Below are 22,554 nucleotides of genomic sequence, written 5' to 3' on the forward strand. Positions count from 1 at the left end.
GCGCGGTCGATGTGGTTGGATGATTTTTCTCCGCCACCCGCGATCACATGCCGGTTGCCGCCGCCGGATTTTCTGCGACACGGGGCCCTAAACGCTATCGCGTTAAAATCTTACGTGAAAGCTGTCTTGAGCACGACCTACTGAACTGTGTTTGAGTCCTGAGGGTATGTGCAGCCACCTGCCGGTGCACTACGACAGCTCCGAGAAGACGGAGAGGCGGTAGGCAAAGGCGGAAATCGTAGAAGGAAATCCAATCCAACCCAATCCAAAAGCCTGAAAAGCACATGTGAGCACGACCAACTCCTCCTATAAAGACAATGCCTGGAACGTCGCTCTTTTTCCCATAGAGAGGTCCCTGCCGCGTGTTGTGACCAGGCGCCGTGCGAGAGCGCTCGCCTACCTACTGCCTGGTCACGTGACACCATCGGCGTAGCCAATGGCGTAGCCGGGAGCAGCCGGCAGCGCGCTGTCCGCCGGCGGAGAGCGCGAGCTCCCGCCGGCGTCCCTGAAAAAAAAAAAAAAAAAAAAAAAAAAAAACGCCGGCGTAGGTTTCAGCGCTGCCGACGCCGCGCGGAAATTTGCAGCTCTCCAGCAAATTTTTGCACTAAAACAAACTGACCAGCGACAAAAAGCCCCGTAAGGTGACTCGCATGATCTCAGAACAGCGATAAAGAAACCACTTGAGTGTCATCGTCTGCATATAGCAGCGGTGACCACGCGCGGTCGGCAAGTTGTCGTCTGCTCGCGACAAGCCAGCTGCTCGGCTCCCGGCCGCCGCGCACCGGCATGTTTACAAGGATCGCCCGTCAGGGGCGCTCGCCTACCTACTGGTGGGGGAGAGAAAAATCCGAGGGTAGGGCAGCGAGTTCGCCGCTCATTTTTCAGGCATTGTCTTTATAGGAGGCATTGGCACGACCTACTGAACTGGAACGTGCATGTGAGCACCCATTGAGCACCGAAGTTTGTATGGGTGTTCTGTGACCGAAGCACCACCACAGAACATCACTGTAACTGGTGAGCGGAGGCATAGTGGCGGAGGTTTTCGAAGGCGTTGATGGTACTTCGTACGCGCAAGGGTCCCTTCTGCCGTAAGAGGAATTAGGTACACTGCGAGCGCCAAATGAATGGGAGGCAGCCGGTACCACTGCATGATGCACTGGCACGCTTCAACGAAAACTGCAAGGACTTATTTCACTCACGCACTGTGGCCGAAATCACGGAAGTGCCGAGCCCGCTGGAGTTTCACAGGCGCTGGGTTTCGCCGAACCTGCCTGTCGTCGTCCGGGGGGGCGCGTCCCACTGGGCTGCTGTAAATAAATGGACTCATGCCTACTTGAGGGAAAAAATCGGAGACCTAGCGGTCACCGTAGCTGTCACTCCGAATGGGTTTGCGGACGCTGTGCACGGAAGTGTGTTCGTGACTCCCGAAGAACGTGTCATGAAATTCGGCGAGTTCTTGGACATCCTCGAACGCCGCGAGCGCTCAAATGCGGTCTTTTACATTCAGAAGCAAAACTCGAACTTCACTGACGAGTTCCGGAAGCTCGCAGGGGACGTTGAGACAGATGTTTGCTGGGCGACAGCAGCTTTCGGCAAGACGCCCGACGCAGTCAATTTCTGGATGGGCGACGAGCGCGCCGTCACTTCCATGCATCGTGACCACTACGAGAACATCTACTGTGTGGTTTCGGGCCACAAGGACTTTATCCTGTTGCCGCCGACCGATTTACCATGGGTGCCGTATGAAAATTATAAAACGGGACAATTTCATGAAGTCGCGAACGGCCAGTTCGACGTAATCGCTTCAGGTATACATATACTTGCCGTTTTGTATATTTTGCTTTATACAGTAAACTGGTACGTTCCATCAATTTAAAAAATTTATAATCAGGAGTTATCCGCAACATTGTCCGTGTGTGCATCGCCCAGTTTCATTTTTAACAATTTAAACAATGATTCGCAATGATCATGGAGATGGCTGTAAAGCCCGTTGCACATGGTGCGATTTTGTCTGCGAATTCGAAAAGTAGGCCGCCGGATCCTTCGTGCGTGCGTTTTTTCGATGTTCGGCGTGTTGAACTTCTCTGCGAAAAACGCAGATGCGGTGGTAACCACTGTAGCGGTGGAAACAGACGACCAATAGGAGGCGGCTCGCTCATACGTCATCGCCCGTCAGAATGCTTAACGAGTGTGCGAAAAACGCAGCTGCCGTAGATCCATGTGAAACGGGATTGCGAATTTCGCATCTGCGGAAATCGCAGCTGCGAAAAACGCACTGCAAAATCGCACCATGTGAAACGGGCTTTACTCCGCTTTAGCATGCGTGTAACTTTCCACTCAAGTTGTTCACACAGGCAACAATAAACGATAAAATTGTGCATTGTGCTCCAGCTTGGCAGTCAGGTTTGGTTTAGCTAAAATTTGCACATTTGGTTTGCTGTGCTATAGGCAACGTTACAATTCACCTTTACCATTCCCTTGTGCAGGCGACGATTCATCGGTGCCATGGATTTCCCTAGATCCAGAGAATCCAGACTTCGACAGATATCCACACTATCGACACGCATCACCAGTCAAATGTAGGGTCAGTGCTGGCGATATACTGTACCTGCCTTGCTTGTGGTTCCACCACGTCCGACAGAGCCATGGATGTGTTGCACTCAATTACTGGTACGACATGGAATTCGACATCAAGTATTGTTATTACAAGCTTCTAGAAGATTTGTCTCTAATCAGTAAAAACTGTTGAAGTAGTTTCCCGTTGCATGCGTCATGTCTATTTCTACGGTGAGTACAATCAGCCCGACTACTAAACGAAAGTGAAGTGCAACATACAACTTGGAATCATCAATAAGAAATTTAATTGTAACAAGCACACATTTCAGGCTACTGCAACAGTAAAACACAAAAATTAAGAACACCTTGCACATCGTATGACCAGTAGAGGGAACATGTTTCGATTTGTACAAGTACAAAAGTGCATATGTTAGTAGGTGTGACATTAGCTCTAAGGACAACACAATGTGATGGCTAAGAACACGTGATACGTATGCTGGCCGAATTTCACTGAGAAGCTCTAATCAAAACCAAGGTGTGAAACACCTCAGGAGGTACACAACTTGCATGGTATTTCATTGCATTAAGTACCGGTTCTGTTAGTAATGCAAACAAGTGGCATCAACAACTCACTGATGCTTTCTTCCAGAAAATACATTGCCAATGCTATTAAGAAATGACCATGGTGACCTAAATGACATTTCTGAAGTATGATATTTTCACTCGGGAAACAGTAAAACTCTCACCTCTCTTTATTACATTAAAAAAAAAAATGTTCAACTATTTACCAACGTATATGTACAGAGCTTGCATTAGCATGTGCTTGTTTGGAATTAATAAGTTGCAGAATTTAAGCCTGTATTTTACTACAGAAACAAATCACACAGAACAGCACTTCGATTTCCATCCTCTCAATGGCATTTGTCCATTGCACCTTTTGCTTAAAGGGGCAACATCAAGCATTGATATGACAATGCACATGTACGCATGCACATGGGTCACACTAACCTGTCCGTAGAACTTACAATAATTTTAGCCAGCGCAAGCAAAATGATGCTCTTATCAGAGCATAAACTAAATGTGCGCATGACACGTATTGACTTACCAAGCTACTCATTAAAAACAAAACCCAGACTGTCACATGCTTTCTTATTGAGAAGTTTATATATACATGTTTACTGTCACATACTTTCACACTTGCAAGCAAATTGGGTCTCACTCGGCAGCAATGGCGCTGCAAGTGTGGTACCAAAATACCCAGCATTTCACACAAAATGCAACTTTCAAGCTCTCTTGGCGCAGAATTCCATAATTGCAGCTAGGCTTACTGCTTCAGTGACGAGATCTTAAAGAAAGTAGTTGTAGGCTCAGAACATGAAACCATTGCAACAGGCAGAGCGAAGGTTCACATCTTCAATAAAAAAGAAAAGTGGTACTCTAATTGTTGGTACATTTTCTGACCTAGTGAGTAATTTTGCAGTTCTTGGCACTTCAACGTAATTCACAAATTTGGAATCTCACCTAGAAACACATTTCCGCTTATTCGTTGGCATTGATATGTTTTCAATACACTGCAACCCTGCATGCTGTACATACAAAAAAATTAAGGCAGTTATTTCAGAAGATATAAAACCGTCGAGAAACCAACCATATAGTCACGTATAGTTTGCTTAACTATGATAGGCACAAAGGAAAAAGGGAGGAGCACTTGCATTGCTAGACTATCATTGAACACCATGCACAGGCACGCCACGCATATCGTAAGCAGCTGTCGAGGTGTCAAACACACACATGGTAGCATCAGATGTCTGTCTTTCATCGACAATGTCAGTAGCTTCTTTTTGAGATATGTACACATGGTTGCGATGCATTCTGAATGCCAGGTGTGGTGTCCTTTGTACAGATGTGGAGGTTGAGTGATGATGGTGGTGATTATGATGGTGATGACAAAGTTTTGATGATGGTTGCTGCTGGTCACTGGCTGTCAGTTTGAATCTCCACTGGCCACCATAAGTTCTGAGGGCATCACGTTGATAAGACCATTCTGCACTGTGAAGGTGTACTTTGAAGACTGGTTCTGCAACAAGAGATGAAAAGCAACCAATTAGTAACGGGTGGTAATAAGCAAAGCCAGCAAAGGGCTCCTAAGAAATGCTTTTGATATGAACATGCAAAGAACAGTTGACTCGTTGAACTACATACTGTATTTGTCAAAGAGAATGTAATAAATGCCCGTTTACATTAAAAAATTTTAAATAACTACTGTAGCCAATGTACCATGTACTTTTACTGTTTGCAACACCTAGTTTTGAACAAATTTCAATGTATACTGTACCAGCATTTTCCAAACTCACTGACATTGACTTCAACTTTGAAAACTAGATGTGTGCAAGTATTAAGTGCAAGGCGCACACATGCAACATAAATTCAGTGTGAATTGAATGCAGCTGCACACTGGTGCCATGAACCTTTGATAACGTTTGCAATTAAAAAAAAAATTGTTTCCTTTCACTTTGACTTGCAAAGTAATTTCGCATGCAAGGTTCAATTTAACAAAGTGTTTGTACATTGCACACATGCACCAGGCATCCAAACGGACTAAATAGGTCGGAACAGACTTCGTAATTTGTGGACATCTCTCTATCTGAAAATTTTGCTGACAAGCGGATGCAGAGTGAAATGCAGTGTTTCGTCTTTTGTTGCCTTTTGTCACAGCCGAAGCTGTGTAGTTTCTTTCGCATATTCAGAAATGTTCTTAATTTGAAGCCTATGCTTGACTTGGATCTTAATGCCGTCTGTCATAAACGCGATGAAGGAAATGGAATGAGCGTCCTGGGCACGTTCACGCCAGGCATCATTTAGATCAAGTCAAGCATAGGCTTTAACTTAGTGTACTTCTGAATAACGGGGTTATTCTTGTCACTTGTTGTGAACACTATTATCAAATCTTTTAATGCTACATAGCTCTTTCCAACAAAGGCTATCTCAGCACCATTATAAATACACCTGGAATGTTGCTGGCACTCACTTAAAAGCACTTCCCTTCGACACCAACTTGCGAGGTAAGAGAAAAAAACAAACAAAAAAACTAATCTGGTGTTCTAGACCTAAAGGTGTATAAACAGAGCTCCCATGCGGGTGCAGTATAAGCATGCAAATAGCAAGCAGTGAAAATGTCGCTCTGTCACACCTCGAGTACCTCAAGGGAGTGAAGCCCGTTGGAGACATCATCGTGCTGTGAGGAGCCGTCCACGGAGTTGTGGTTGCTGCCAGTATCACCAGGCGAGTTCTCTCCGTGATCCTTGCGCGAGCTACCCGAATGAAATCGCCCACCCTCGCCGCGGATCCGGTTCATGGCGTGCCGGTGCCGCGACTCGTGTAGGTACTTCTGCAATGTGCCAACATGTGACCAACTCATGAGATTTACAAAGGTCAAGCCGCAAGTGTAAAATTGCAAGTTTACAGGCTTCTGCAGAGCTGGCGGCATTTGTTAAGCTCACACACAAAAAACAAAACAAATTGGGCCTCAAAATAACTTTTTCTTGGTCAGGTCAACTGATACTTGGCGAAGCCACTGTAGCAAATACACACAAATCAACACACACAAAGAGGATCGGACACCATGGGCGCTATGCTAGGAACCGATTTATTCCAGTCATGTTCTAGAGGATCAGAAAAAAAAAAAAAATCATACCAATGCCCATGCGTACAGGTTCATCCTCACAAAAAAAAAAAAAAAAAAAACAATGTTACTTCTGAATAGACAAGCAGACATGTTGCTGAGGCAATGAGTGTTGCGAGTGCAGCGGCTGTGGTGTCCAGTCTTTTCTCTGTGTGTTTTGTTTGTGCTACAGTGGCTTCACTAAAGTGGGCCTCGCATGCTAAGGGTGAGGAAATGAAAGAAACTCAGCGCATGGCATGTGCTGAGGAAAAGCCTGTTTGTACAGCGAGCATGCCAAAGAGCACCAAGAAAAAGCTCGCCGCACTTCCTATTTAATTTTAAAACAATGTAGTTCACCTTCTTCATTGTCATTTTTATAACTTTTTTAGAGGTAATAAAGGTGAATGATAAAAGCTATAGTGATAAATTAGTGCTCACAGGTGCATCACTTTCCCTGGGGATAAGGCTTTTACGAGAGGAAAAAAAAAAATGTCATACTTGGGACAGGTTTGGCAACACCATGGTCTAAATACAGTCCCAGCACCCTCAATGTGCCAAGCCTTGTTCATAGTAATTGATAAATTGTAGTTAATCAGTGATGATAAAAACATTACATTGCATTACAACATAAGAGAAAATGCAGTTTGGCCAATTTTATTGCATTTTTCCAACACAGGAAATCATCACTTCTACCTCTCTTCACGCTGCTATGTGTCTGCACTATTGCAGGAGTGTGGCGCCCTAAGCGGACCTCTGAAATGTAGGGAGGCGATTTGAATCGTGGAAGAATAGACTGATCTCACAAGTTTCACCAGTTTTCTACTGAAATTACTATGGGGAAATCTGACGCTGAAGTCGTAGAGCTATCGGGAATGATGGATATTAAACGGATTTTTCTACGACTTGGCATGTCTTCATTGAGAAAAATCGCAGTTTCTGTTATTTACTTATTTTAATTTTTTTCGTGGTTGAGCCATGTTGCATGCTAGTTGGTTAGCAAAGTGTTTCATGTTTAATATATTATTCTGCAATGTAATTTTGAATGCACAAAAAAGTCAACAGTTTAGATTACGTGTACCACTAGTTATGGACGGCTTTCTTTGGTAGCGACACTTGCCATGCATGACTACATTGGCATTATAAAGAGATCACTTTAGTTGTAATGTACTGAAAAAAATACAATGTTAGAAATGAGAGGGTAAACGAGGATAATCGTCATACAGCAACTTTGAGATGACAATTATCCTCGTTTACCCTCTATTTGTTTAAAACATGTAGCCGTAAGGTTGTTCGAAGCCAGAAGGACCAAGTTTAGAGAAATTCATGTACTAACCATCATTTTCATGCCTAGGGAGGCGCTGCAATGACGGCGTCTAGGCACTAGTGCCGGATTTTCCTCCAGTAATTTTATCTGGTAAAACCATGGACTTCAGTATGTAACCCTCTGCCACAAAAGATGACAGAAGCTGTAGCCCCTAGCGGGCTATGCTGAGGAGCACGAAGATATTTTTAACCGTGACCAAGCTGGCAGCATTAACTAAACTGGCTTTAACCTTAATGAGACAACGAGGCAGGCAAGTGAGGATAGAAATATTCTACAATAGGAGCCAGGCTGAGAAAACACCACTCCTTTTATAATACTACATTCAGTGGAAAAATCCACAATGGCATTCCCCTGAATACCACCTTGAACCCGAGTAAGGCGGGAAAGTGGCAAGAACTAGTACTGGAATTGTGACATCAGCAGGGCAGGTATGCTGATGTGGTGAGATCAGTCTATTGTGCAGCCCCTTCTTTCACAATATTTGCGTCAACCGAGTTGAGCCTTGGCATAACACAAACCTTGCCATCCTTCTGAACATGTGATCTAACATTTTTTGGCTCTAAGTCTTCCTTTCGTGTCCTTTTAAGGCGCTACAAAGACGTTTGACTACCACAACACTCATGATGCAAGGATAAACATGGCTTTTTACGTAATAAATGTGGTTTTATGCATCAAGAGAGGCGAAGTGAATGGTTCTTTCCATGAGGGGACAATGGTCAACAGTAGCACTCACCCTTCGCTCCTTGGGTATGCGACCTTCGGCTTCGAGTCGCGCCCTGGCTTGGCGTCGCTTAAGGATGCGATGGTACTGCTTGGCATTGACATACAAAGGCTCCTCTTCCACTACGTCAGCAGGGGCGGTCGTGGTGGTCGTGGTGGCTCCTGGCAATGGGATGCGCTGTACCGCCTGCAGGGTTGCTGCCCCGGCATTCGCTGCCTGAGCTGCTGCCACGGCATTATGGTTGGGCATCACCTGTTGGAACTTCGCTGGCGTCAGTGTCATTCACTACACCAGCTGCCACATGATGATCTTCAATAGCATTCAGTGCCCCATAGCATAGGCTAGATGTGTTCTCAGAAACCCCGTTAGCATTACAAAAAAATGGCAGGTGCAATCATTTGTTGTGGGCAACATCAGAGACCAATTAAGACATGTGACTGGGGATTTGAACAAGCAATGTATAAGGATCGGTTTAAAGATTAATATGCACGAAATTAAAGTAACATCTCATAGTCTGGCAAAGGAACAAGTGCTTGTGATTGTTGGTCAGACTATTGAAGCAAAGCAGTCCACTCACTCAAGCCAAGCAGTCACAGGAGACCCAAATTACAGGAAATCTCATGATCTGGTTGGAGCATGTTTGGCCCGCACTCTGAAGCCATGAATGGCAGCTTACCAATATTTTTGAAAAGTATATAATAGGCACATTCGGTCAATACTAACTTACAAGGCCTATACTTGGTAAGGACCACGCAAGCCGTGATGAAACAGAAAATGGTGTACAGTGCAGTATGGGTTACAGTTGAGATTAAAAGGAAGAAGTGATGTTTGGCAGGTCACATGTGTATTGCATAGAAAAGATGGCCCATAATCTACTAGGAGTAATGGAATCAGTGCAAAGGGAACAAAGCAGTCAAAGGCAACAAAGGTTTAGGTGGAGTTAAGAAATTCAGAAATCCGCAGGTATACGACAGAGCCAGCTAACACAGGACAGAGGTAATTAGAGTGCTCACATTTTGCCCTGAAAACAAACAAATGCGTATGTGATTTAACAGCAAGTCTTGCATACCTTCTAGCATCAGGTCTGCAAGAAACTAAAAACGTCAGGCAAAAGCCACCCACCATGACTATGTTTCCTCCACCCACAGAAGATGGCAGGGTTATGGTCTGCGGTGTTGCCTGCGCTGCCTGCACCATTTGTGGCGCCCCCTGAGGAATCTGGATTATGCCTGAACACAGGACAGATAGATACAAATGAATTAGCAAGCCTCGCACCTACACATTCCCGCAACTGCACTTTGCAGTGCAGTGCCTGCCATGTGTGATACACACCTCCAGGGCCCTGCACGAAGTTGGTGCCATCGACTGTGACAGGCTGATACACGAGTGTTTGTCCATCTGACGTTTGCAGAATTTGGCCTTGCTGGGGCTGCTGGATAATGATCTGTTAGAAAGAAAGAAAAAAGAAATGAAAAGAAAGAGTCTTGTACTACATAGACATTAAATGTAATGGTGACTTGTTAAAGTATGCAGGATTGCATCTTACTCTGCTTCTTTACTCACCAGTGTGAGTGACACTGGCATGCTTCAGGCTTAGACCCGAGTTTTGGGCATGCCCCACACTATGCAAGTGCAGCAGTGACACATCACGCTCTCACAAAATTGCATGTTGGAAATGTTATCTATTTTTATTTTTATGTTTGTGTGACATTAATGTTGACGTTAACTTCTTAGATTTGTTTATTCAACAAAGCTAATGCTTCAAACTTTTTATTTTCTCACTCCAACGCAAAAATGCATGTGATCTTTTGCTGAGAGTGACAGAATGGTATGGTGGCCAAGTGTGATAGTTGAAGAGAACCGGGATAGCTGTTGCTTCTGTGTGCCCTCTAAAACACATATATTACTCTTCTGTTTGAGGGCTCATTCACACCAGCGACACGCAGAAGTCGCGCAACCAAGTTGGTCACACAGAGCCAGTTACAAATGGTTGCTGCTTTGGCTGAGTCGCTTACTATTACAATATTTCAGTGGTGTGATTGGAGTCGCAAAGCTGCCGAACCAATCAGCAGCACCAGCTGCAAGGCATTTCGATATGGCGACGGGCAGGTCATGTTACCCGGTGTGAACACGGTCGCTGTGAGTTACTGCTTGGTTGCCAGTCGTGGTCAGTTGCACAACCTCTGTCTGTTACCGGTGTGAATGGCGCCATGAGGGCATGACAGTCAAATGTGTGAAAGGGACCGCACAAGAAATGTACGAACAGTCCACTGCTTTGTGGTTCACATACCTGCTGGCCCTGCTGTCCCTGGAGCTGGCTGATGGGGATCACTTGAAGCTGCAGTGAGGAGAAAGCAGTGAACTTACTTCACTTAAAATGTTTTTACAATCACTTATCAATGCAGGAGTGTCAATGATTGTTTTCTTTTCTTTATTTTTTTATGCTGGCACAAATGACATCAAGAAACATTCCCCTTTGTATTGGAACTCTTGGTTCAGTACATTCGATGCATTCCTGGAGGATTTATTGTACAATAGTGCATTGTGATAGAATAAATGCGGACTTCTATGGATGTCCACATTGACCACAGACATTACAAACTTGCTAGCTGACAGTTGTGACCTGCTTAGTGCACGTCCTCTTTGTTTCTTTTTAATTTGGTCAAATATTTCCACATAGCAATCTAAAAACAGCATTGAGCACAACACAGGGCATTAAAGGAACACACATGGACTGCAGTCTTCATCAATCACTTTCACGTGAGTTAACACACAAGACAATGTACCACACTGCAGTGATAGGGATCTGCTGACATTACTGTCTCTCTGGTGCTGACCCTGTCAATGCACTTGACAACCACACATTATAAAAATAAAGCTATAATAACAAGCATGCTGATCCCTAAGTTTCTCTCACCACATTCACTCCTGCTAATTTATTAGGCCAGTGCACACCAAGAGTGATGCTGCAAGAAGTGGCTGGTCTAAAATAAATAAAAAGTGCTGAAAATTTAAACAAGTGACATAGTACATGGCACAATAACAGAAGTACGAGTCAGCATCCCTACCTGTGGTATCTGCTGGCCTGGTTGGCCTTGTATCTGAATGGCAGCAGTCTGGCCATTTGGCAATGTTTGCACCATGATCTGCTGGCCGCCTGCTTGCAGCAGCTGAGTCTGGCCATTGCCTTGGGAGACTTGCAGCACCTGGGCAGTAAAGAGCAACGTTTACTCATTAGGTGGCTTACACACACCAGTTGTGCATGAGTTGTAATAAATGATACCAATTTCACACTGCCACACGGATACAGGACAGGCAACATTTGTTCTCAAGAAAACTGAATGCTCTTACACTGACAAGTAAGCAAATTTTTCACTATGAGAAACTTTGTTTCTCTCAGTATGGCTCTTACAGTTGCGTGTTGGCTGTCAGCAGGAAAGCAGCTGGTGCATAAAGACAACAGGGTCCGCCACCACATTTAAAAAGCCATGATCGCTAAACAGAGGGCTCTGAATTCTGCCGTGCAATGTGAACTGTCACATGGGCACCTGTGTTACTGCAAGGAGCATGTCGTACAGACAGCATATAGTCGTTAGATTGCGGAATGCAGAAGTAGCTAGATGGTGCTATAGGCTTCGACGCCATAGAATGCCTTTGCAGCGCAGCGAAATGCCTGAATTGCCTCAAGAGGAGAATGGGCTTGTTGTGCCAGCTATTGTATACCCCCTTTAGTCACGAATTATGATAGACTTTCGATAAATGTATGAAATTTACAAATATTTATGCCAAGGTACTGCATGCTCCATTGAAAGCAAATCTAGGTAGTGGAAGGACTCCTTGTGCATATTATGATGACTCATTATAATTATAGAGTTATCGAATATCTGCTTAGTGATCAGTCAGTCATACTACGTTTCTTCATAAAATAAATTTAGTAAACCGCTTGAATTACATACACAATTTAATTATTCGCTGCAAGCATTACTAGAAAGGAAAAAAAGTTATTTCACAGCTGCTACCAAACCGCTTCACGTCGAACAGCCCGTCAAACACGGTAGTGCCTTCACCAAAGCGGTCGTCTATAGTGACACATTGCACTCAGAAATAAAATGGAGGTGCATTAGGTAAGCGGAATTTTCAAGTTACTATAAGCTTAATGTTCGCAATCTATTCCTTGACACCACTGCAGAGAAATTGCGAAAATAAGTCGCGTACACAAATGTGTACGCCGTGACTGAAGGGGATACGATAGCATATTATATATTGTATAGGATAACATATTATGCATACATAGTGTGGTTTCACGTCGAAGAAAGCCTCCTCTAACATTACACAATCTACGCATTCCCTGCGGTACCAAGAAGGGGAAACGAGAGTTCATGCATTATGAAGAGTGCGCGTTAACAAATAATTGGTTATCTATTATGGATGATTGAGTATTTTTAAGGATTAGCTACTCAGCTTTGAAAAATGATGTTAGCTCCAATATAAATGCATTACGAGCAGTTACAAATGTTAGTGGGATAGGAACAATATCAAGTGTCCAATGGTTGACTGTTAATTTCTTCTTAAAGCTTTCGGCAGCTGGTAATGCGTATTTTATTAACAGGAGGAGCTGACTAATCTGGGCTCCCAATCACAGCGGATTGCACATGCAGTCATGATGATAAGCCAAGAACGTCTCTTTGATTGTGTAAACATATATTTTCCCGACTATGTTTTGGGAAGGACAGGAATTCAAAAAGCTATTGTTACTGCAAATTTTGTTGAGAGCACATAAAGCATAAACGAAATATCAACTAACTGCAGTTTCATCAAATAACAAAACAAGTCAGTTACGGTGCAACATTTTAATTAGTTCTAACTTTTTTCTTTATCCAAATGACTAATTTCCTCACCAATAAGTTAATAATATAACAATAGCATAACTGATTAGGCAGACCTCCATGTATATATATAGCTTTTACTTTTCTCACTGCTTGTGCATGTCCAGGAATTATGAACCTGTTGCACGTTCAGAACCGATTGTTGCAAGAACACAATAAAGACATGTTTCTTCAAACTGAAAACAATATGAGCAAATTGCTAGCACATAAATAACCACTTCCATGATGGATCACACGATACTGAGGTGGTAAGAGCTATCTGCTGCTACAACAAAATAGAAGAACAAGAAGAACACGCAATCAGCTACCACATTATTGGAGGATGCACACATGCAAAATTGGAAAATTTGATTAGTACCGCCACAAGCCTAAAATAACGGCCTGTGTAAATGATCACCAGTACCAACATTCCATTAGTGGTTTCGTTCGAAAGTGTTGCGTCACTGGCGAATAATAATTCCCCCAGAAAGTGGAACAGATCTTTTCTGGATTTACTAAGCACATTGTCTGCTCTCGGGAAGGGGCGGCCAGAAGGCACTCAACTGCGGTGCAGTCGTATATTGAAAGATGGCAGTGCCCATGCAGCGCTGCTGTAAAGCGTCTATAGGTTATGAAAGCTAGCACAAGCTCCCATGCTGTCAGTACCCGTTGACAGCAAGAGGCACACATGTTAAGGGCAAGAACCACGTTCAGGAAAAAAGGAAAAAAAAGCCAGATGCCTCACTGCAAGGAGCACTTCTTTTTCTTGCCTTCACACTAAGTGTCATGACAACCTAAGAGGAAGCTTTAGATAAGAAGCTGCTATCTCAATACACAGACTGGAGGGAGAAATTGTTTTTCTCAGAAACCACAGCACAAACTTTAAAAGGTTTGTTGCATTTTAAAAGGAAAAGTTAAAATCTAGTAACTGCAGGAGGTGGATTTCCAGGTCCTGCAATCTTTTTTAAGAATTCTTACACAGTGCAAGAATTTTAATAAACGGAAATATCAAGTTTGCAATTCTGTAGCTCGGCAATAAAGAAACCGATATCACAATTATGTAAACTGCACCTAATAACATGTCTAAAGCAGGAAAAATTGGTGTATTATACACCGCTCTGAAATATACGGCTAAATTGTGAGTAGGACTTTTGCAAAACCCTCTTAAGTAGTGCAACAATTTCATGTAAGCTGTTAACTCATATATCATACTTGTCCGCTTGAGATGCTTCAACAGATGCATTTTACACAACTGCGATATTTGTTTACAATATCTGTTTTTGGTGCAGAGTTACAAAATTGAAAACTTCATGCTTCCGATTTTTTTTTAACTTGCAGATTTTCAGAAATATTTCTAAAATATTCTAGGTCCTAAATAAACATTTTTCTTCCTAGAGATGCAAAAAATTTCATTCAAATTGACCCAGCGCTTCTCTCATAAAAGCATTTCTGTGTTTTACATATATTTGACTAGAGAAATCAAAGTTGACCCCAAGCTAAAGCCTCCTCTTAATAAACAGCAATCTATAGACTCACACCCTTAGTAGCTACAAGTGTGAACAATAAGTAAGTACCCAAGCTCCCAACCTCGTCATAAGAAACTTACTGTGCTGCAAGGTTCATTTCACACTACACAGCACGAAATATTGAAGCATCAACATGAAAGCATTGTCTTTTGCCACAGCTCTTAACAAGGAACATTCTTGACAGGTGATACACATCCGGACAAAAGCTGGAAAGCATGTTAATGATAATGTCATAGCTTGGAAAATCAGTTCTGCAGTATCCCGCAAGATGGAGGAAGTATCATGAAAGAGAAAAATTGTCATCCACCTGAATGTAGAAAGAAGCTACAAAGGAAACCCATACAGGTTTCTCAGGAAGAAAGGTTCGCAGTTGAGGAAAAAGCAGGACGAATTTTTCCTCAACTGCAAACCGTTCTTCCTGGGAAACCCGTATGGGTTTCCTTTGAAGCTTCGTGCTACATTCAGGTGGATGACAATTTTTCCCTTTCATAATATCATATCTTGTTTGAAATGTAACACAACGCAGATTAACCCACCACTGACTGTTAGATCAGAGAACCAGAAACTGACAAACTATGAGAAATTGCAGGGACGTTGAAGCACCACATCACAGCACAGGAAGGATTGGGAGTGCGACCAATGTGTGGCGCATGCCTCTGACACATGTCTACAATTGTGAGCGTCGCTGGCACCCTCACCTGTGGCTGTGCGGTGGTAACATGGGCAATGGGCGTCCCCGAGAGGGATTGCATGACGGCCACCTGCTGCTGCTGCTGCTGGTCAGTGGCAGCCACAGCCAGAGACTGCCCCTGCGAGGGGCTTGCCCCGACCGAGCTGACCACTTGGTACTGCTCCATCTGCATGCTTGCCCCCTCCGCCCGTCAGGCCAGGCTCCTGCTCTTCGGGACCCACCTACAGCGCTGCAAGTTGGCGAACACGGCAGCAACATCAACATACGTGCCTGTCACGCATTCAGCTGTATACAAGAGGTTCCAGAAGTTGCACCACACACCTAATTGGCATCAGTGTTGCGATTGTGGCAATTTTGGTGCTAGATCTAGTACGACTTTTTGGTCTATTTAGGGACAAATTTTTCTATTTAGCAAGTGGCCACATTTTGGCAACCTGACGTAACAGTTCGCAACATTTGAACGACTTCGAATTCAGAAATGGCTTTCAGGATGCGCTTTTATATTAAATAAACTACAAGTAAGCAGCCCAAATTGACCGTATGGCACCTGACATCCAAGACCTTAATTAAGCAACAGTTCTCTTCTCATTGGGGGCGTTCACATGTGCTTATGCTTCACAGCACGGTGGTCCAAACATGCCTCACACTGTGCTTACAAAATGAGTCTTTTTATTTCATTTAATTGAAAAATCTTAGCGCTGCATCTTTTATAGTTTCACTAAATACTGCTCAATTGGTGATTATTCGCAACAGCAGCAGTAAAAAAAATTAACAGAACTAATTGCAAAAAAGTGTATTGCGAGATTTAAAATGTAGCAGGTGCATAATCGGCCAGATCGATTGTAGAAAGGCCTACAAGTTGGAGTAGTTGGGCTTGTCCATTAGAATCTGAATGCACCACTTCAGTTTCTCACAGCTTTTGGACAAATCAATACTGCACGAAGCTTTTAGGTGGATCAAGGGGTAGAGGCTTAGTATTTGACCTACATAAAGATCACGCAATTGTGATCACAATGTTAACAACATAGGACTAAGCACATGTCAAAGAATTTTGTTCCATTTTCTAGAGCTCAAGAACTACAAAAATTGCTGAGATAAAGTGGTCCAAGCAACTTAATTTTGACGCTAAGAAATTAAATTAGATTACCCATGTTCTTTTTTTCTTGCCCTAGATTTGTAACCTTACAATATGAAGGTACAACAATTTCAGCTTTTTTTTTATCTGTTGTTGTAGAGATATATTAGTAAATGAAAACTCTTATACACCTCGCCAGTAAATTTATTGGTTATTCCTATCCTGTGCAGACACTAGACAAATGTGACACACTTTGGTAGATGATTCACGCAACATTTGCCAAAGCTAGAGTTCCAAAACGCCTACGTAATTTCAAATTCACTCGACAGTTTTAGCAAACATTTTAGCAAACATTTGGCAAACCTTGATGCAAAATTTAGCAGAAACTTAGCGCCTTTTCTTGTCTCAGTTTAGAGACACACCACCAAAAAAATATGGCAGCACTGATTGGCATGCATACATACAGTTATCGAATATTAACAGACCATAGGATTCGAGAAAACGATTAATTTCCTAGCAGGTTGTGACCATAGCCGGCAAAAAAAAAAAAAAAAAACAATGCATGATTGCATATACTAGTACAGGCTGGAAATCTGAATCCCAGGCTGCAGAAATATTCAGCCTTTTCTCAGATTCCACAATCCATACATTTTTGGCACCAACTGTACAGCGTGGCCCAGTATTAAAGAAGCATTCTAACTCGCAGTTTGCCGGCACTCTAGCTGCAAGTGCCAGCTGAAGTTATGCTAATGCACTGCACAGGTCTGTGTACAAAGCGCCATCCTCACCAACCACCATGTCATCTGCTGTAAAGTCGGGCAATTGTTCACATTCCAGAAGGAAAAATTTACATGTCCTGAAAATCTGCACCACACTGTAGGACGTTGAATTTATCTTGTTGCCAAAAGCTGCTGCACACATTGTGTGCTGCACCATGATACAGATACATATAGGTCACTTATGCTCTGCACTTTGGAAGGAGTGTATGGCAGGTTTGGATGAGGGACCTAATTATAATCTATTTGTGATGTTAGCATAATTAAAATTGTTTGCTGATGAGAACCCTGGTCGCCATTTCACTCACCAAGGCATCAGCAAGGCATATCTGTTGCAACGTGAATTCATTTAAAGGAACACACAAGGCTGAAATACTGGGCGGAAACAGCACAGGCTATATGTGCCATCAGGGAACATTAAGTCCAAGAAAAGCCTGACTTTACGGAGTTTAAAGAAGGACCGAGACAAAATTTAAAATTTGAGGTGTTTGTGGTAACCAGTTTCTATGGTTACCAGCACTACTCATAATGTGGATAACATCAGCTGACTCAAACTGACTTTTACCTAATTTGACCATGTTGATGTGTTCCACAAGGCTTCCATGCATGTTGAACATTTCTTATTCGGATTGCATTATATTAACAGATATTGCAAGCAGGAATGCCTTTTTTTGTGTGCTCTAGATTTTTATAATCTGCCTGTGGCAGATAATTCTAACTCCATAGTGGGATTACTTGGAAAGGCACACTTTCTTGCAGAAGGAATAGCAATGTTAAATTAGCTAATTAAACGTGTATACTTCAGAGCACATTTTGAAACTAGAAATGGAACTAGCAAATGCTCAAGGAACACCGGTTCATGAGGAACCCTGTAACTAGTGCCATTAAACACATCGACATTCTATCTACATATTTTCCACAACACAATCCTTATGGACTGCAGGACAGCTACACGGAACAGCAATGCATTTTGCTGTGAATTTCTGGGAAAGATATACTGAGGTTGGCAATGGTCTCTGGAGTCTAGACACCTATAAGTTAACATGCCTTGAGCACGAGTGGCTTGAATTGCACAATTGGAACATGTCTCCTAAAGCAATAAACTATAAAGTTAATTGGTGGAAGCTTGTACATTAGCTAATTGCATACCATGCTTCGTAGTCCAAGTAATATCCATCTCTTAATGTAATCTAATAGAAGAGCCGAAATTGTACCTTCTACCACAGGCATTACTTCCTTTGTTTAAAAAGAATCTGATGAAGTTAGAAGGAAAAGACGAGCAGTTTCACAGTGTAGTTTGTGAACACTTTAAGTATACTTTGCACTTTAACACGTGTTGCACAGCTGGCTGGACACAGGTACTTGGGGTTAGATGTTAATTTAAGTAAGTGCTTTATATGGAACTTTGGAATTCCTAAGTTTGTATTTCGTGATTTGTTCGCATTGTGTAGTTCCATTTCAAACTATGTGTAGCAGTCTGACCCACTCTGCAACAGCTCAAGAGGCAACAATATTGTATGTAAAATACAAACAACCACTAATGGCTACATTTCATTAACATTTTCTGTCTGCTATATATATTTATTTTTGCATATAGGCAATGACTGTGCAGAGTAGACAAAATTACCTAATGTTTTACTTGAAAGGCTGATCATCAGATTAACTGCAGCTAAAAGTGGAAAGTAAGGACAAGTTAGCTAAGCTTTTGGTCAAACGCTTTTAAAAAAATTGTTCACTTCCAGTTAACATATCCAACATACAATAAAGTGTTTGCAAATAATCACTGCATGTTTATTTCATGCATCTAAGAAAAGCATTATTCTGTATGTAAGTCTGACTTGCCTAGTTTATACTGCCAGCTAGACTATTAAAGTTATGTAATATCTTTATTGCACTTCATTTATTATGCAGCTTTACCCATTGTAGTTCATTAAAACAAATCTAGAGAGTAACATTGTCGTGCATTCACTGACCTATTTAATTCAAATAGACTACATTGATAACTCACACTTCTCACCTCACTCAATAAGCCATTGCAACGGTGGTTGCACCTAGACATTTGTACGATGCCAGGTAGGCAAATAATGGTTGCCGCGGCAGCGGCTTTCGATGGGGATAAAATGCAAAAACACTTGTGTACTTAAATTAGCTGCGCGTTTAAAGAACCCCAAGTAGTCGAAGGCACTACAGTGTGCCTCATAACCAGATCGTGGTTTTAACATTTAAAATAAAAACCCAAGAATTTGATTTGATTTTAAACAAAATTGTTCACAAAAACTTTATTTTGAAAACAGCATGCTCACAAGGTAATGCTCTTTATAACGCAAGCCATTACAGAAGCCTGTTGGACATTGTTTGCCTTTAGTCCTGATGATCTTAGACGTGTCATTCTCCCAAATGGGAGTTTCGAATTCCAACTACGTCATATTTATTTTTGCATATTTAAAAACCGGTAATTCTAAAGTAATAAGTGCAGTCTCGACAAGTTTGTATTAATGTAAGTCAACTGCTTTACATTTATAGACGCAGCTGAAATTTGCATTTTGTAAACTTTATAAAACAAGACAATAAAATGCTACTTTCTGCTTGATTGATTGGCATGTTTGCTTCATGCCTCACAGCTCCGCTACGGGCACCACCACATGCAGGCATCTTGTGAGTGTCCCACTTTCACAACCAGCTATAAGTATTTTTGAATGTGCCAACAGGTTGTTTACAGCGAAAGCTAAAAGCTGGCGCCACGTATTAACGCGGAAGTGCATCGGTGGAACCTCTTGGTACATTACTTCCAAAAGTATAAATTATGTGTAGTTTACTAGACGCACTAATACTAGATTACGTCTGGGCCACTGCGAGCACAGGGCCCTTTCCTTGAGCACGAAAAACGCATTGAGACGCGAGCTTTTTATTTATTTTTTATAACTCCTAAACTCGCAAGTCTGTATTAACCATTTAGTAACAAGTATTTCGGGCCACGTGTCGACCGGGACGTGATGTCAACCAAAGCTTGTGCAAAATTGCTTTGCAAATAATCCGCTAGAACGATCGAAAACTTTGTTCATGGAAGCACACAGCGGACTGAAGAATCACGAACGTAGCGCGCGTCAATTCGATCGCCAACAGTAAAAGGAACCGCGAAAACTATCGGAACAGGTGAGCGATTAGCTCCCAAGACGCCGAATACCAGTGGCAAGTAGGCGCAAGAAAATTGCAATGCAAGAAAGAAACCAACGCTTCTTCCAACACTGGCAGCTCAATGTAAACGCAAATTCAGGTTGAGATTCTTTCCTAGCGGATTACTAGCCACTGCGCAGAGGAAACGTTGAACGCACTGCACACCTGAGGTTTTACAACACGCGGTGACTTTCGCTCAATGCACAGCTGCGGCGGAAAGATGTTATTTACGACATAACGGGACAAGGCAATGCGCAGTTCGCGTCGCCTTTCCGAGATGGGTCACTTCTTTTTTCAAGTGTGCCATGACCAACTAATGAAGCTCATCACAGTCATTTTGCTGTTTGCCAAAATAACGCTTTAGGAATGGACCTTCTTGCCCAAAAGCACGGGCAAGGTGAACGACTCCTAGGCAGCGCGAATACTTCGTTGCCACGAAGCTAAAATATCCCGAGCAAGGTAGGCCTAACGACATGCAAATGGATAAAGATCTCGCCCCACGACGACGTCCAATTTCGCAGAGATAACCTTTCTGTACGAACACCGTGGCACACGTTGGACGCTCGCGGCTGTCACAAATCACGAATGTTAACATACGCGTGTTTAAGGTGGCGCAAGAGTATCCACATACACGCAAAGGCGGGTTGCAGGGAAAAGTTTGCGGAAAGTGAGCGCTTCGCATGCTTTGTCTCGAAGGGGAAAACAACGCGAGAACGCCATTGCCCAGGAGTCGCAACTGTATGAGCGTTCCTCGGGTCAAAATACTCAAGTTCACACGTGAACACAGTGGCCACAACGCAAACACCGCGCCAGCGAATCCCGAGCGAAGCACCCGCGGTCTAAATCGAAGATAATTTGCCAACTTACATTCGTAGAAGCGCACTGGTTCAGCGGGAGGTTCTCTTGATTGGCTCCGGTTGACTATGGAAAACCTGCGCCAATGGACAACGAAATCATTCGTCATAAAAACAAGAAGCTTCGTCTTTATTGGCGACCAACCTGCCGGCTTCTTTAGTATGCAGACGACGCATGGAAATATTTCTGTGATAAAAACAAAGCGCTAAGCACAGAATGGAACGTCTAAAGGCCGAGTAAATAAATTTTAGACTGGTCTCGCGCTCGTTTGAAAGGGGTGACCACAGCCCGAGAACAGCCAAGATGGCGCCGCGCACGGCTAGAGATGCGATTGCGATCGTTGGTTGCGATAAGCGCGGTAGCGATATCATGGCTTCTTCTTTATCGCTTTTTTACCTTTATTTCTCTATTTTTTATATTTAACTGAGTACTTGGGTGCACATGGTGTCGCAGAGAGCAGGATGCAGCAGATGCAGTCTTCAACACACTACAAGCTTTGATGGCAAAGCATAGTGAAGTTGCCTTTGCGGCCAGCGTGATGAGGCAGAAATGTGCCGCGATAGTTAATTTCGATCAGACAACAAAATTGCTTCAAGTGCTATGCACGCAAGCACGTAGTCCCCCAAGTACTTGCCCTGCGGTACTAGATTTATTTCAGTTTGCCTCAACGGCACTGGCGAGATAGCGAGTACTGGGACCAGATTTTTTAACTGCCCTTTAGCGTTTCGTACGGCCCCGCTGTCTCTAGAGCCAGCCTCTCGGTAAGACTGATAATAGCATCGGAATCGAAGGGAATTGCTGCAAAATACTGTCCAAAATGCAGTAAGCGACCGCGCGTGCCAGAATACATTGCACTTTACGTAATTTTCATCTCGGGCAGGGCGATACGCATCCTTCTGTTGATTTACACAGGACGAAAAAAAAAAGGGGGGGGGGGGGGGGGGGGGGGGGGGGGAGACTGACAACAGTAGGATGCCATACCAACTAGCCCCAGTAGAAGCCGATATGCAGGAAGCTCACCGTCGCGATATTGCGAAGGGGCCATAGCCCCCCCCCCCCCCCCCCCCCCCCCTCGAGTACGTGTTCGTGTTGTACTTGCGAGATCGTTGCGTTAGCGTCGAGCAAGACTACAAAATTTGAAAATTCTGAGCAGTGCAGTACGGGGTCAAACTTGGAGGGACCACCAACTTAGTGCTTAAGCAAATTTGCTGTTGCCTTTCACAAAAGGTGATGAAAAAGACCAATCTGCGGGTCGTCATATATAGTCCCAAGCAGTATTCATAGCTCAAATACATATCGGACGACCTGTTTTTTTATTAAGTTTGACCCA

The 22,554-nt window shown here is 43.2% G+C and overlaps 3 protein-coding genes across 7 annotated transcripts in view; 1 reads left to right on the forward strand and 2 right to left on the reverse strand.

Annotated features, from left to right (window-relative positions):
* LOC119449908 (zinc finger protein 143) overlaps window positions 1-22,554 on the reverse strand; it is a 312,907-nt gene that overhangs the window by 231,648 nt on the left and 58,705 nt on the right. The window lies entirely within an intron of this gene.
* On the forward strand, window positions 1,021-3,287 carry LOC119449912 (bifunctional peptidase and (3S)-lysyl hydroxylase Jmjd7). The gene is made up of 2 exons (XM_037713199.2): window positions 1,021-1,808; window positions 2,487-3,287. The coding sequence occupies exons 1-2, from the start codon at window positions 1,121-1,123 to the stop codon at window positions 2,747-2,749; spliced, it is 951 nt and encodes a 316-aa protein (XP_037569127.1). The 5' UTR covers window positions 1,021-1,120; the 3' UTR covers window positions 2,750-3,287.
* Window positions 2,845-22,011, reverse strand: LOC119449910 (nuclear transcription factor Y subunit alpha). Of its 5 annotated transcripts, XM_049665514.1 has the most exons (10): window positions 21,369-22,010; window positions 21,237-21,301; window positions 15,352-15,573; window positions 11,331-11,468; window positions 10,553-10,600; window positions 9,595-9,706; window positions 9,385-9,491; window positions 8,275-8,523; window positions 5,747-5,944; window positions 2,845-4,633 (listed from the first exon to the last, which is right to left on the reverse strand). In XM_049665514.1, exons 3-10 carry the CDS (start codon window positions 15,514-15,516, stop codon window positions 4,541-4,543), a joined length of 1,110 nt encoding a protein of 369 aa, XP_049521471.1. In that variant the 5' UTR covers window positions 15,517-15,573; window positions 21,237-21,301; window positions 21,369-22,010; the 3' UTR covers window positions 2,845-4,540. The 5 variants fall into 5 exon arrangements, with proteins under 5 accessions (XP_049521471.1, XP_037569125.1, XP_037569126.1 ...); XM_037713197.2 differs by having other exon boundaries at window positions 5,756-5,944; window positions 21,237-22,011; XM_037713198.2 differs by having other exon boundaries at window positions 5,756-5,944; window positions 8,275-8,514; window positions 21,237-22,010.

Source organism: Dermacentor silvarum, chromosome 4 (assembly GCF_013339745.2).
Source record: "Dermacentor silvarum isolate Dsil-2018 chromosome 4, BIME_Dsil_1.4, whole genome shotgun sequence".
In the NCBI taxonomy this organism is placed as follows: Eukaryota; Metazoa; Arthropoda; class Arachnida; order Ixodida; family Ixodidae; genus Dermacentor; species Dermacentor silvarum.

What these genes read in the sequence shown, in the direction of transcription:
- LOC119449912 (XM_037713199.2), top strand. Translation starts at nt 1,121, where the DNA reads ATGAATGGGAGGCAGCCGGTACCACTGCATGATGCACTGGCACGCTTC. An exon ending in GTTCGACGTAATCGCTTCAG is followed by an intron (nt 1,809 to 2,486) that starts GTATACATATAC and finishes TCCCTTGTGCAG; the next exon opens with GCGACGATTCATCGGTGCCA.
- LOC119449910 (XM_049665514.1), bottom strand. Translation starts at nt 15,516, where the DNA reads ATGCAGATGGAGCAGTACCAAGTGGTCAGCTCGGTCGGGGCAAGCCCC. An exon ending in CAGGCCAGCAGATACCACAG is followed by an intron (nt 10,601 to 11,330) that starts GTAGGGATGCTG and finishes TCCTCACTGCAG; the next exon opens with CTTCAAGTGATCCCCATCAG. An exon ending in GCATACCCAAGGAGCGAAGG is followed by an intron (nt 5,945 to 8,274) that starts GTGAGTGCTACT and finishes GGCACATTGCAG; the next exon opens with AAGTACCTACACGAGTCGCG.